The following is a 14,330-nucleotide window of genomic DNA, read 5'->3' as shown; positions in this document are numbered from 1 at the left end:
AAGTTGTTGCATTTCTAGAAACCCTCAGCTCCCTACAAGGCACACACTAAAGCAGGTTTAGACACCTGAGAAATATTGGAAACAAGCTCAGTCGCTGTTCAGCAGGTAATACACCTCAACACAAACTTCTATGTAAAACACTGGCAGTTAATTTGAACGCTACTCTGCTGGACTGCATCACCTTATTTCCCCAAGATTCTGGTCACTTGCCTACTTTATCTTGGACTATGGTTGATGAATACAAGATAATTTTATTGACAAAGGCTACTGGGAACACTGAGGCAGTGTACACAAAGTGCTTTGATGTCAGGCATGGCTTAGTACATCCTGAATTTCTTAAACACTTTTGGGCAAAGACTCCCTTCAGCATTAGCCAACAGGACCAGATCACCTACAGAACAAATTACAGCAAAGGTCAAAACAGATTATGGCTGCTTGTCTTCTGCTTTCCTGTACATATGCCCAATCTAGTGAAGATGATTTGGGATAAAGAGGAAGAAAGCAAGGGAAAATTAGGGCATCCAGCAAAGAGGCGGACAGACTGTGCGAGAGAAGACATGCATCAGTCAGGCAAGAGTGCTAAATGTAGGAGAGTGGCACTGAATAGGGACACCCCGACACCATGTAAAGAGTAGGGAGAAAGGAGGTGGAGAATGAGAACTTTCAGCAGAGAATTGCAAGCATTCTTAACATCCTCCAAAGCTGGCATCAAGGGAGGGAAGGTCACACCATTCATCCTCCAAAAGATCATACACCCTACTGATCTTGGGAGCCCAAGATTGCTATTAAACTGAACACACAAATCCAGCTAGCATGTAGGGAAAAAAAATTGTTTGGGTTTCTGAATGCTTGTCCTCAAAGGAAACTGATCAGTCTGATGCTTCTGATGCCTCAGATTCTGGATCCCTTCAAAATCAGGATCCTTGTATGGTTTAATAGGGGTGGAAACACCAGTGTTACTCAACCTGGGTTTATGCTAATAACCAGTGGCCTAAACAGATCTAGCCATAACCACCAGCTCAGACGCCGACACATATGGAAACTGTTGCTCTAATGTGACGGGTCTTTTTTTTTGCATGCATGCACTATACTAGGGGGAGACGCAACACTTGCAACAGATTCGGTACCCTTTACATCCTCTCTACCTAAAGTGTTTGGTCCTCACGTACCTGAACTAGGCCATGGTACAGCCCTGAAGGATGTGTCAGACCCATCATGTCATCCAAAAATGTGGTAAGTCTGCCACATGGTACCTGGAACCAAAAGAAAGAGTGGCCCAATAGCTACCCGAGGCTACTGCAGAATCACAAACCGTAGGCTGAGGCAAACTTCTTTATTTACTTCTACTTTTTTTGTAGATACGCAAGGGGTAGATGGGAGAAGGATGGCACTGTATTAGAGTCCATCTAGTCAGGGAACGAAAAAAATTAGCAAAAGCAAGCTGCGGTGGTGCATCGGTAGCGTTGTTGCCTCACAGCAAGAGGTTCTCCCATTCGATTCTCGCCTGGAGCGTCTTGTGTGGAGTCTGCATGTCCTCCCCGCAGTAGAGTGGTGTTAGAAAGACATGCGTAGAATGGGCGTGCCTTCACTGAAGGTTGGGCGTCGAGCTGGCACCTGTAAAAATATCTACAGCCAATCACTAGTGGACTGGAGTTCCGCTGTGGTGACCCCTAACCGGGAAAAGCCTAAAGAATACCAATAATGGCTGCAAGGTCAGCACAGTAAAATGACCAAATCCCACTATTCCCCCTCTAAATAGCAATATAAATTTGGTTTCTGCAGGGACACTATTCTGCAAACAGCACAGAATAAAATGAGAGCAGTTTCAGTAACTATGCAAAGCACAAAATACATGCACAAACTACCAGTTTTCTAAAGGCTAGTTTCATCCCAAAATGGACAGCTTTAGACAAGAAATAAAGCATAAACTTATGTAAAATAAATCATGTTAGAAATGTTAACATACAAAAATGACACCAAACCTAGGATTTAAACCAAAAAAAAAAAGGTTTAAAATGCTGTAATCTTGCTCAACCTCAAATAATCATAACCCCAAAGAACAAAATTCAAAATCAGCAAGTTTTCCTTGTCATAACTCTCAAAAGAAACTTCTTCAGTGTTATAAAAACACAAGGAGTGACTGCCCAGGAGACACCAGCTAATGAAATGAACTGGAGTAAACCATCAACAGTGCAGAAACAGTTAAACATTCATAAATCATAAAACACATTTGAAGGGATAAAGATCCCCAGAAACCAAATGGTTGGCAATAAAAACACATACAAGCTTTACACTGTGCAGGCAAAGTAAAACACAAAAGAAAAATAAAACAGTCACATAAGCAGAACACATGCCTAATAGAAAAAGTAGAGGAAGGAAATAAAAGGGATTCTTATGAGACCAGCAGCTGAAGAAAGTGTACCTCAACTGCCCCCCCTGAATTTCAGGGACGTCCCTAATTGACTCCAATTTTAGCAATGTCTCAATCCCTCCAACTGGCAACGTTTGGAGAAAAGGTGGAGAGTTGCATTAAAAAGCATGCCTGATTTTTGGATTTGAACTCCCATTTTGCTGATATTTTTCCCCGATAAATTGAGAGCTATGAATCAGTAAGGAGCAGTCTTCCAAGAGATCTTTCACCACTGTGGCATTAGAAAATTGAAGCAGTCCTCTATGCCTGTAAGGTAGCCCCTGTACTGCCCAGTTATTGGTTTGTCACACCCACAGTCAGGCAGTGAGAGGGACTCTGCTTTAGTAGACTGCTACAGGAGGGCAGCAGGGCACTATTACCAGAATGCAGGTAATGTAGTTGTTGCAGAGGACAAACTTTTGGAACTCAGACACAAGTTAACACTGTAAAAATATTTTCCTGATTAAAGGAAATGTCAGAATTAGACAGCCACTGCTAAAATATCACCAAAAGGCCTTCCTGAAAAGTGAGTCCAATAACTTAAGATAAACAGTTTTCCCTGCATTTCCTGATTGTTAAATCTGCATTTTTGCAGAGAATACAGAGCAGTTGGGCATGTCGCACTGTACCCTGACAGATCTGCAGTAAAACTACTTAACCTTGGCTTTCAGAGGTGAAAGTTTACCTTTCCATGTTAAATTATTTTGGTCATCTTGAAAGCTATAGCTGCATTTTAAAAGTTAAGTGCCCAAAAACTTGCCCCATTTTGCCAAACTTACTAAAACTTTATATCAGATTCCTGGCAGCCTTTTCCAGTGAAATTATCCTTCACTACAAAGAAGAAAACTCCAGATTAAGTTACTGTTTCAGAAGTTATGCTTTCTAAACCTATTCTGCTACTTGTTAGAAATTTGAATGTTTTATTATACACTTCAGGAGTGGCCTAAGGCAACCAAGATTAAACATACTTGGACTTGAAAGCAATTGCTTCGAAACTTGACAAGTGTATTCTGTTTTTAAGTTACTGTACTCAAGTTTTCAGCAGGTGTTGGTTTGTACAACTACTGTTACAACACTGAAATTCCTGCATTCTACAAGTTCGTGGGGTGTGGGGAGGGGGGGGCTCAAATGTATTCAGCTTCCATTAGGAAAAAAATATAATAGGGGCAGTGGCAAGTCCAAGCTCCTGAATAAAGGGAATGCTCAACACTAACCAGCAAGAGTGAAAAGGCCAAGAGGCATTGCCTGAGAACTGTCCTAGAGAGGCATCGGCTGTGAGGAAACAGCCCTGAATCCAATTTTCAACGCTATTATCAACCCAGGATTTGCTACCAAGAATATGAACCATACAGAAGTTTCCCAGATTGCTTTTCTTACAAGTCAGGTAACAAGGGGGATGCAGGCCAAGAAGTCAACTTACCATTTGAAGAAAATGGCTGACTAGATGAGAAGGCAAAGTGGTGGACTGCAAACAGGTTTCAGAGACCTCAGACCTGGTCCTCTTAACATCTAGCTAGGCAGTCATCAGCTCTGACAGTTTTTGAAATAAGTCTCAAAACAGAGTCATGGCATTTCCTCTACCCATCTCCCAACTCTTTAGCACGATGAGCAGAATGAAGGGCTTGAGTCTGAACAGCGGCAGCAGAACAAAGTGTCTTCTGTGCCAGAGGTTTAATACTAACTGAAGTAAACTGTCATAGCAAAATGGGCAAAACCTAAAATCTGCTTTGACAGTCCATGAGCACCAGGGCAGTAACAAGGCAAGTCGGACCTAGACTTTATTCAGCTGTGAGGACTGCTAGGAGAAAATACGGGACAGTAGTAGCAGCAGCAATGACCAAGGAACTGTAGCCATAAAACATACCGGTGAAGTTTCCAGAGGAACAGTCTCCTACAAAATGCAAGGTTTTTATACTGTGAGCCCAGGACAGTCTCAAGGAACGGATTCAGTTACTAAATGTGAGTAAGATCTGCAGACTTCACTACCAATGACATCTCAATCCACCAAATGCCAAGCATATCTGGCAAACGAGCTTGGGCCCGTAGTTCCTTTAAGTTACTCTGCACTCCTATACCAGTGACAATAGTAAACCCTGACTGAGAAGGCATTTTATTTAAACTTTTGGGCAACTGGGCACATCCTGACTGCATAGTCTATAGAAGCAGTAAATTCCCATGGCAACACATGCCCTAAATGATCAAAAATAAAGTACCTTCTTACAGCCACAACCATACCCACTAGGGCAGCAAAACCTGAGAAAAATCAGCCTTACCTGGTGTACAAAGACATCTTCTTTGGTGTCATTACTGTGAAAAGGAAAAAAGAATGTGGATATTAAAATATCCTTCTAGTTAATATCCATTCACTATAGTAAAATATCTAAACAAATGAAAGTATTGTGCCATTTGCCATACCATTTCATACGTCAAATTAATGCAAACAGGATAATACACAATTGTTAGTGTAATTTAGCAAATAAATTAACATTCATCACACCCTTCTACTCGCACATCATTCTGATACATAAACATGTACACTTAAATCTTTAAAACATATCAAAATCCAGATAATGCTGCTGTAAATACTGCAAACATGGAGACATTTTATTTGAACAATTTTGACATGCATACCTGTAAACTTCTGTAGCAACCGGTCTCATTTCAAATGTTGGTCACAGACATTATATGCTCCCATAAAGCATCAAGTTAAAGCACATTACCATGGTGCACACGATGGAAGACAAAGGAAAATTGCACCTGCGTGCTCTCTATGCTGGCATCACACAAAGAATGCTAAGAGGGTGGGACATACCTTCACTGGGGGTAGGCAGACTACTCAATAGATCAGCAAGCTGGAATGATGCTTACCCACCAGACTCCCACCAATGGGGAATGAATGAGCCAATTGAGCCATCTAGATATTAACAAATGAGCTGCATTAAGGTGAGATGTCAAGGAAAAAAAATGTACAAGGTATCAGATTTTTCCAAACTACCATCAAGTCTGGTTGATATAGTATTACTACTATGGAAAACAGCATGTGCTGAAAAACTTCTACATTTTAAATTTCTATAACTTCGTTTTACATACAGATAAGTTGAAAAAACTCCATTCAAGAATTTAGCTAAGGTTACAGCTGTCCAGTCAGGAATTCTGCGGGTGTCTGGAGGTGTGAAATTCTACTTAAACTAGGTGTTAAGCAGTTAAACTAAACATCCTGTGGGTGAGAACCCGAACGTTGTGAGGTGGAGTCCTCAATGAGCTAGAATGCATTAGATTTTTTTTCTAGTCAACTAAAGGACTTCCTACCTTGTGTAATTTATAGTCAACCTTCACAGCTAGGGAATAAATGATAGAGCTCAACTTCACACCTATGTCAGTCCAGGTAAGGTAATGGCAGCTGTTCTAGTTCCACTGAAGTGATTCTTCAATTAGCATTTCTTTTATAACTCCTTATGTCCCTTAACCTTTGAGAAATGTACCAGGGTTAGTGTAGTGGTTTATCTAAAAACGGAATTAAACACTCAGTGTTTCCTGCTCTGCATACGGTCGCAACTGAAGGTCTCAAACGATTAACTGCAGCTTAACTCTAGATAAGATTTACACTGCATAAGCATTTTAGTGAGCTATGCATAACACATTGTATAAAATAGTCCATTTAGTGGCTGTTGCACCTTTTCTTTGCTACTGAACTCAGACATACGAGTAGAAGCATACATTGTTCCATTTGAGTTGCAAAATTACAGTAGAAAAACAAAGTACTAGCCAAGGGTTTTAAATCTTAAACTAATTGCTGCTCTGAACATTTGATTTTTTTATCTCGCGCTTGATATCTGTATGTTAATACTGCTGAGTGCCAATGTGTTTCTGCATTGCTTACTAAAGTACAATTTACATTCTCTCCTGTTCTCCAGCTTTCTTACCCTGCATTACCCTCTGACTACACCTGGCTGGACGCTTAGACCTAAACGAAGTTAAAACAAGCTCTGATGCCTCATCCCCTTTATGGGAAATGAACCAAGCTTCTCCTAGAAGGAACTAAGGAAGTATGTGCAACTGCTGCTAATCCTTTGTATTACTATATTTATCTAAAGCCTTGCTAGGTGTTTCAGTACGCTCCCTTGCCAGGAAAGCCAGCAGCCAAACCCTTTTAATTTCTGCATCTCCCATACTTGCCCTCTTCTAGCTCTCAGTTTTACACTAGCTCCCTTCTCTCCTCAATACAATCCAGGGATTGCCCTGGTGGTGCCACAGGTGCACTTCAGCATCTGTCCACTAGATGGCACCCTCCCCCTATTTTTGATTTCCCACGTCACTTACTTCTTGCATTCTGTTTAAGTTCTAACTTTTTCCCTCTTTCTTAAAACAATATAGTTCACCATCTACTAAGCCCCTGTCCCCTGTACTTACCTTCTGCAATTCAACACTCCACTGATAGGTTCTCGCTCTTATCCTGTCTTCCTTAGCTCTACCAGTTCCGTTCGCCCTGCGGGCTCACTCCGCTCCCCTACCCTTCCCCCAATTCGCACCCGCCCCCAGCACATCTACATTTATTCCTTCACAACCACACCCACTATCTTGACCAATTACTCTACATTACTCTGGCTACACCCACTCCCATATCCCACCCATATCAACCACTCAACTGACTTAGAATACCCCTACCTAGACAGAGTAATGGAGACTAATTGGCAACACCCACTCCCTAATCCCACCCCATATCAACCTTCACTCAACTCTCCACTCCCTCACTAATATTAGAGTCAATATTAGAGTCTTACCTGCCCCTACTAATATTAGAGTCTTACCTGCCCCTCTGTACATACAACACTCTTGCACCTTTAACTCAGCAACATACCAACTCTTAAAAGCTCTACATCATGCTTTTAAAACTCTCATCCATCTTCATTCTACTACTACTTTCAACATATCCTATACTTATTACCTCACCCAACCTATTAATACCAACCACTCACAGTCCTTCCATGTAACCATCTTACCTCACCTCCTTTATACTCACACCCCAATATCTCCTCACCTATATCCTATAAAAACCCATCTATTCTTTCCATACAAACTTATTACCCCTCAAACTTTATCCCCTTAGTAACTAACAAATCCTTCATAATCATAATTAAGCCCAATCTATATTCTAAACAGTCCAATTACCTCTCCAACCTAATCATATATCTAATCACCATTCTAATCAGGAGATATTCATCCTAACTCTGCCCCCCCACCTCATCTACTACAAACAAATCCATACTACTTACCTGTTTAAACTCACAAAGTACAGTCAAATTTCCAAACCTCCATGCCTGGCTTATACATAATAAATCAGACATCCTCTCCATCTCTGAAACTTGGTTAAAACCCCACATAAGACTCTGATATAAGACTCTGAAATAACACCCAACTGCTCTATCATTAGAAAGGACAGACCCCACAAAAAAAGTTGGAGTAGCCCTCCTATACTCATCCTCCTTGGCAGTTACTCCCTACAACAAACCTACTCCCCACTTCAATAATGCTGAATTACTCCTAGCACTACTTCAAGTTAAACACAAGCACATATGTATAGCCTCCCTCTACATCCCCCCTGGTGACAATATTTCTACACTTGAGAACATCCTCTCATGGCTCTCCACCAACATTAGCAATGAAACAATCTTAGGAGACATGAATATAAATTGGTCCTCCATTCAGTCTCCCACAAACCCACTTAACCTACATAATTTTTCACAGCTAATCAACTCCATAACCCGCCCCTCAAAAAACCTCTCTAGTGGTAGCATTCTAGACTGGATTTTAGTCTCTCATCCCCATTATTTCCCTGACAGTGGTATACTTCCCGATCCCCTTAGTGACCACTTACCCACCTTCACACACAGACTCCCTTTACCCCTACACCGTACAATTATATTACTGTTCGCAACCTAAAAGCAATAAATTGGAACATTCTAAAAACACTCTAGATAATGCTGTTGCCCACTTTAACTCAGCCTTCTTAAACCTCCTAGACTACCATGCTCCCTTAAGGACAAAGAATAAAAATCAAAACCGCCAAGTCACAGCACTATGACAGCCCTCCTCTCCTTCCTGGAAACTGTAAATAAAGCCCGGGACTCTGGTCAAATTGTTTCTACCCTACTACTTGACCTCTCTAAGGCCTTTGACACTCTCACAACCTACTTCTAACTAAACTCTCTAAGCTTAACCTATCACCTTCCTCTCTGAACTGGTTTTACAGTTACTTATCCAATAGATATCAAGCAGTAAAATGGAAAAAGGCCACCTCCTCATTCCTAAATACCTCAACTGGAGTTCCCAAAGGTTCCATTCTGGGTCCCCTCCTCTAATATATTTATAAATCACTTCCGCAATTCTATCCCTCTCTCAAATATCATCCAATACGCAGATGATTCATAGGTTCATAGGTTTATACTAGGCTATCTGCCCTAAGGCATTTATAAGCCTAGCCCAAATTATTAGCTTCCACCCTTATATGAAAAAATACTGTGCCCATTAGTTTGTTGTGCCTCTGTCCAGCAGTGACCCAGAGATGATTCCCGGGGTAAACCTACGATCTCCCATCCACAGGTCTAGATTGCTCTTGAACAGAGTCAGCGAGGTGCTCTGCCTCACATGGACCGGGATTTTATTCCACAGCATAGGGAGTCTCTGAGTGATAAATCTATCCCTCCAGCACGTCCTATTTATATCCGTGCTAAGGTTTAAGTCGCTTGCTCTAGTGGTTTTGGTGGATTTGGATTTTTGAGGTGGAGCATGTCCATTAATTCCGGGTTGGACATGGCCTTGTATGTCAGGCACATGTCACCTCTGAGCAGACGGTATGCGACTGAATAGAGCTGGAGTTTCTTCAATCTGGCAGCATATGACAGATTTTGGAGTCCCTTTATCCTTTTGGTGAGGAACTTTTGGGGTCTCTCCAATTGCTGCAGATGTCGGGTGAGATACATCCCGAATGGGGCATTGTACTCGATCATTGGTCTGATAAGTGAAGAGTACAGGGGAACAATGACCTCACTAGATCTGGATGTGAATCCCTTCATGATCAGGTGGGCAATGTAGAAGGTCTTTCTAACCACTTTAGCAATGTGAGTGTCAAAAGAAAGGCCACTGTCAACCTGGGTCCCCAGGTCCCTGATAACCTCTTCTGTGCTTAGTGGATTGCCACCTATATGGTAGCTTGGGGTTACCTTGTTTTTCCCGAAGGTATGACTATACATTTTTTGGCGTTTAACTTCAGGCCATGGCTCTGGCACCAGCTGTTTCCGTGAGTCCCTTCTGAAGGATATCAGTGTCCGATGCACTTTCCACTATGGCGCCCAGTTTGCAGTCATCTGCAAACTTTGTCAGCCAAAGTCCTCCCATGTTGGCCTGTACTTCTGAGAAGTAGATGCCAAACAATAGGGGCCAGGACCGAGCCCTGTGGGACACCACTTGTGACCGGCTTGGAGTCTGACACAGCGCCAGCAACTCTAACCCTGTGGGTTCTGTCCTTAAGCCAGTTTGCAACCCATCTTGTGACATATGGGTTTACATTTAAGCTGGTAAGTTTTTCTACAATACCCGAGTGGGGTATTGTGTCGAAAGCCTTTGCAAGGTCAAGGTAGGCTGTATGGACTGCCTTTCCCTCATCAATGGCCTTGGTGACTATTTCGAAGAAGTCGACCAAGTTCAAAAGGCATGATCTTCCCTTGACAAAGCCAAACTGGGTCGGGTCCAATGTCTGCAAGTCCCCTATATCTTTGTTTATGAGCTCCATTATGATCCTCAACTATTATCTGTTCTTCCACATCCATCCCTACACTCCTAAAGCTTACACAGGATGCACTCTCAAACACTGAACAATGGATGAAAAAAAATCACCTAGCACTAAATGCCTCTAAAACCAAATTAATGGTATTTACTCAATCTAAAGTCACCTCTCAGTACAAACACATTCTCTATCACTAGCCATAACAACCCATCTCTGGAACTGGTGTCAGAAGCCAAACTAGGGGTGCAAATCGACAGTCAGCTTAAATTCAACTCCCACCTCTAACTAAATATCAAAAAAACCCATCAAAACTAGGCATGCTATACCGACAAAAATCGCCATCTTACACCCTCCACTAAAATCACTACCTCATTTCTTATCCCCTCCCTTCTCTATGGAGCCCCACTCCTAACCAATCTACAATCTTCCCTTAAAACACAACTTTTCTCTTGCTACAACAAAATCGCCAAGTTTGCTACTAGCCACAAGTCCTCCACCCACCACTGTTCTCTCCACAAACTAAAATGGCTAGAACTACCCAATCTCACCTATACACAACTTACTCTTGCAGATAAGCTCATTTTCAACCCCTCCCTCTGTCCCTCCCTTTCCTGACAGAGTACTAAGGTCTAACAACCAAAACCTAATTGAATTGTACAAACCAACACGTCCTCCTGGTAAAAATCTCCTATCCTATGGTCTAGCACGTCTCTGGAACTCTTCCACCATCCATTTGTACCACCTCTAACCGCTTTACATTAAAAAATCTCTTCACTCATCTAATATCCCAGTGGGAATGCTCCTGCTCCCACCCCACATAACTTACACTGACATTTTCCTTTTCTCTTTACTCCCCCCTCTTTATACTGGCAATTTCCTTTTACTTTTTCTCCTAACTCATACATCCCTCCATTGTACTTTAAGCTAATTACAAAGAATGCATTGGAATGTACCTCTTGGTGTAAGCTTCCAAATATGTAATGGCTTCTCAGTAATTATACTGTAATGTCCCTTTTTACTAGCCTGTATAAGCTGTGACATTCTTTACTAGTCTAAGTAATGTTTGCTCTAGGCAGTAAGATTTTTAAAAATTGTAATCTAAAACCTTTTTTGTAACCTTGCTTTTTTTTTTGGAGCTTTTCTCCCTGGGACTTGAAAACGGGTTCTTCTTGGCCCAATGGACTATCCTGGTAAACCAACTGCAAAATAAATAAAGTAAATTTCCTAATCAACCGTGGTAGGAGAGAGACTTACCCATGAAGAGGAAGGTATACATTCTGATGGCAGAAATAATTCAAGGCCATCTATGATTCAAGTTAAAGTTCTTCAGGAAACTACAAGTTAGGCTCCACAAAGTACAGTACATTTCCTCCTTCACTGTTGCACAAATACAAACAGAAGGGATTTCCTGCCAAGGACAGCCTAATGTCCAGCCAGTATACCAAAGTATTTCGTACTTACAGGCATTGTACATCACATGTACACTCCCTGCACAAGGTTTACAGCATAAAGGTGATGTATGGATGCACACAACTGAAAAAGCCACAGGAAGAACAGAAAGTCTCTAGAGACGAGAACATGTGCATCCAGAAAGATAAAAGGGATAACCCCTCAGCCATGAGGGCAAGAACAGGATACAACAGAGGGAACAGGAGGGAGTGTATACTGTAGCAGTGAACAGGACGTCTACTGTTAGGGTAAGACTTTACACAACTATGGCCTCGTGTATTACCGTTGCAGTATTCCTAAAAAAAAACTTTGAAGACTGCATTGAAGAGCTTTTCAGAAAGCTATGCAGGATGATAGCCCCATCTCTAGACCTGGAAATAACATCCAACTTGCAATGCTTAGTGAAGGTATGAACAGAAGATAACATACCAGCCTCAAGGATGGATTTAGTATCAAGCCCCTTGAAAAAAAGCACCAGAGGGAAGCATCAGCCCTAGTAGAATGAACGTTAGAAGAGGAGAGACATTTACCATGAAAACAAAAAAAAAAAGAAATCACCTTAGCAATCTAGAGAGATGGTTTGCTTAGAAAAACAGTCAAACCCAAAGACTTGGTATGAAAGAAAACAAAAAGCAAATATCCTTAGTTTCATCCAATTAGAGAAAAATATGCAAATCCAAGTTTTTAAGAACCTTCTCAGTGGCAGACTGTAGAGAAGGAAAAAGACTGAATAGACTGATTGAGAACATTGTACTAAGCCTTCTTTGCCCAAGGCGGTCAAAAAGCCACCCTGCCATTTGAAAACAAAGGGAGGAAAGTACAGTTTTGTACCCACCATAAATGTAGATGTTAGAGTGTTCACCCTGCTGCAGTCACACTTGGGTTATCCTGCAGTAAGGCGGTCCCGCAGTCGGCCTGAATTCCAAAGTCTTGGTCAAGCGTCTGTTGCTGTCGCTTCTTCCCTGACGTCAGTGCACCAGAGGTATACAAGCGGCATCTGACGCCATTTTCTTCAGTTTTTCTTGCCCATATATATATATATATATATATATATATATATATATATATATATATATCTGTCTAGATAAAAATAAAATACCTTTAGGCCACAAGCAAATGCACCACAGAGGTAGTATAGGACAGAGTGGTATAGATAAGTTCAGCTAGTTCAGAGGGGATGGAGGGAGGGTAACCTGGACTGCAGCAGGGTGAACACTAACATCTACATTTATGGTAGGTACAAAACTGTACTATGTTCATCATGTTACCCTGCTGCAGTCATCACACTTGGGTTGAATCCCAAAGCTAAGGATGGGAGGTGGAGTTAAACAGGGTTAGAAGCTAGTAGGCCCTGCAAAACTGCAGTGGCAAAACCAGCTCTAGTCTTAGAATACAGAGGTAAGTGATAGTGTTTGGTGAAGGTGTGCACTAAACTCCAAGTTGCAGCTTCCAGAATATCCTTGGTTGGCACTCCCCTGAGAAAGGCTGCTGATGTAGCTGTAGCCCTGGTGGAGTGAGACCTAATGTTAGCAGGTACCGGTTTCCCAGGATGCTTATAGCAGAAACGTATGCAATGCCCTATCCATTTAGAAATGGTCTGTTTTGAGATGGCTTTATCTTGTGATCCTGTAGCATAGGCTACAAAGAGCTGGTCAGTTTTTTTGAAAGCCTTAGTTTTATCCAAGTAGTAAAGTAATTGCCTGTGAATGTCCAAAGAGTGCAGGAGTCTTTCTCCTTTGTTCTGGGGATTTGGGAAAAAGGTGGGCAAATGAATGGTTTGGTTTAGGGCCACACTGGATGCCACCTTTGGCATAAAGGAAGGGTTAAGTTCGTAGAGAGACTCTGTCGATGGAAAATGAGGAAAGGCTCCACTGCCATTAGTGCCTGTAGCTCAGACTCTTCTAGCTGAGGTTATTGCTAGTAGCAGGGTAGTTTTCCATGAAAGAAATTTTAAATCAGCTGAAAAAGCTGGTTCAAAGTGCGGCAGTGTAAGCTTTTCCAGAACAAAGTTGAGATCCCAAGTAGGTGTTGGTGCTCTCCTTGGCGGTCTTATGTTCTTAGCCCCTCTGAGGTACTGTCTTAGGAGTGGATGTGAGAATAAAGGAGGATTCGTGTTGTAATGAGCTGAAATTGCTGAGGCGTGGATCGTAATAGGTGAAAAGGAAAGTCCTTTGTGCAACATCTCAGTTAAATATTTTAGAATCTGAGGAATGTTTGGATCAAAGGGATTTCGGCCTTTAGCCTGGTTCCAGGCGCAAAATCTTTTCCATTTGTCTGAATAGGTTTTCCTGGTGCTGGCCCTACTGGTCTCCAGAATGACATCCATAACAGCTTTGGAAAGAGGCGTTGGCTGGTTGTTTAGGTAATTTGCCATGCAGCCAGGTTTAAAGTCAAGAGCTGGCTGTGTAGAATTGTCTTGCTGGGTGACCAGGTGAGGAATTTGCGGTAAAATCCATGGTGGGCCGTGGGCCATGTTCCTTACAATTGGATACCAATGCTGGCGTGGCCAGTCTGGTGCAATGAGTATCATTTGTGGCCTCTCTAATCTGACTTTCCTCCACTTCTAGCAAAGGTACTGCTGAAAGGCATACACTGCTAATGATTTCCAACTGAATGAGAGGGCGTCCACTTTCCAAGCTTGTGAATGGAATGTCCTTGTGCAAAATTTTTGAAGTTGGTAGTTGTGGG

The 14,330-nt window shown here is 42.0% G+C and overlaps 1 protein-coding gene across 2 annotated transcripts in view; it reads right to left on the bottom strand.

Annotated features, from left to right (window-relative positions):
- LOC122808816 (Y-box-binding protein 3-like) overlaps positions 1 to 14,330 on the bottom strand; it is a 1,306,948-nt gene that overhangs the window by 483,518 nt on the left and 809,100 nt on the right. For both annotated transcript variants that reach the window (XM_044079878.1, XM_044079879.1), the window contains exon 3: positions 4,684 to 4,717. In XM_044079878.1, the coding sequence (XP_043935813.1) occupies positions 4,684 to 4,717 (34 nt within the window). The remainder of the gene's footprint in view (positions 1 to 4,683; positions 4,718 to 14,330) is intronic.

This window comes from Protopterus annectens, chromosome 8.part0 (assembly GCF_019279795.1).
Source record: "Protopterus annectens isolate FY-2018-M chromosome 8.part0, PAN1.0, whole genome shotgun sequence".
NCBI classification, from domain to species: domain Eukaryota; kingdom Metazoa; phylum Chordata; order Ceratodontiformes; family Protopteridae; genus Protopterus; species Protopterus annectens.
This window is presented reverse-complemented; position numbering and strand designations above follow the sequence as displayed.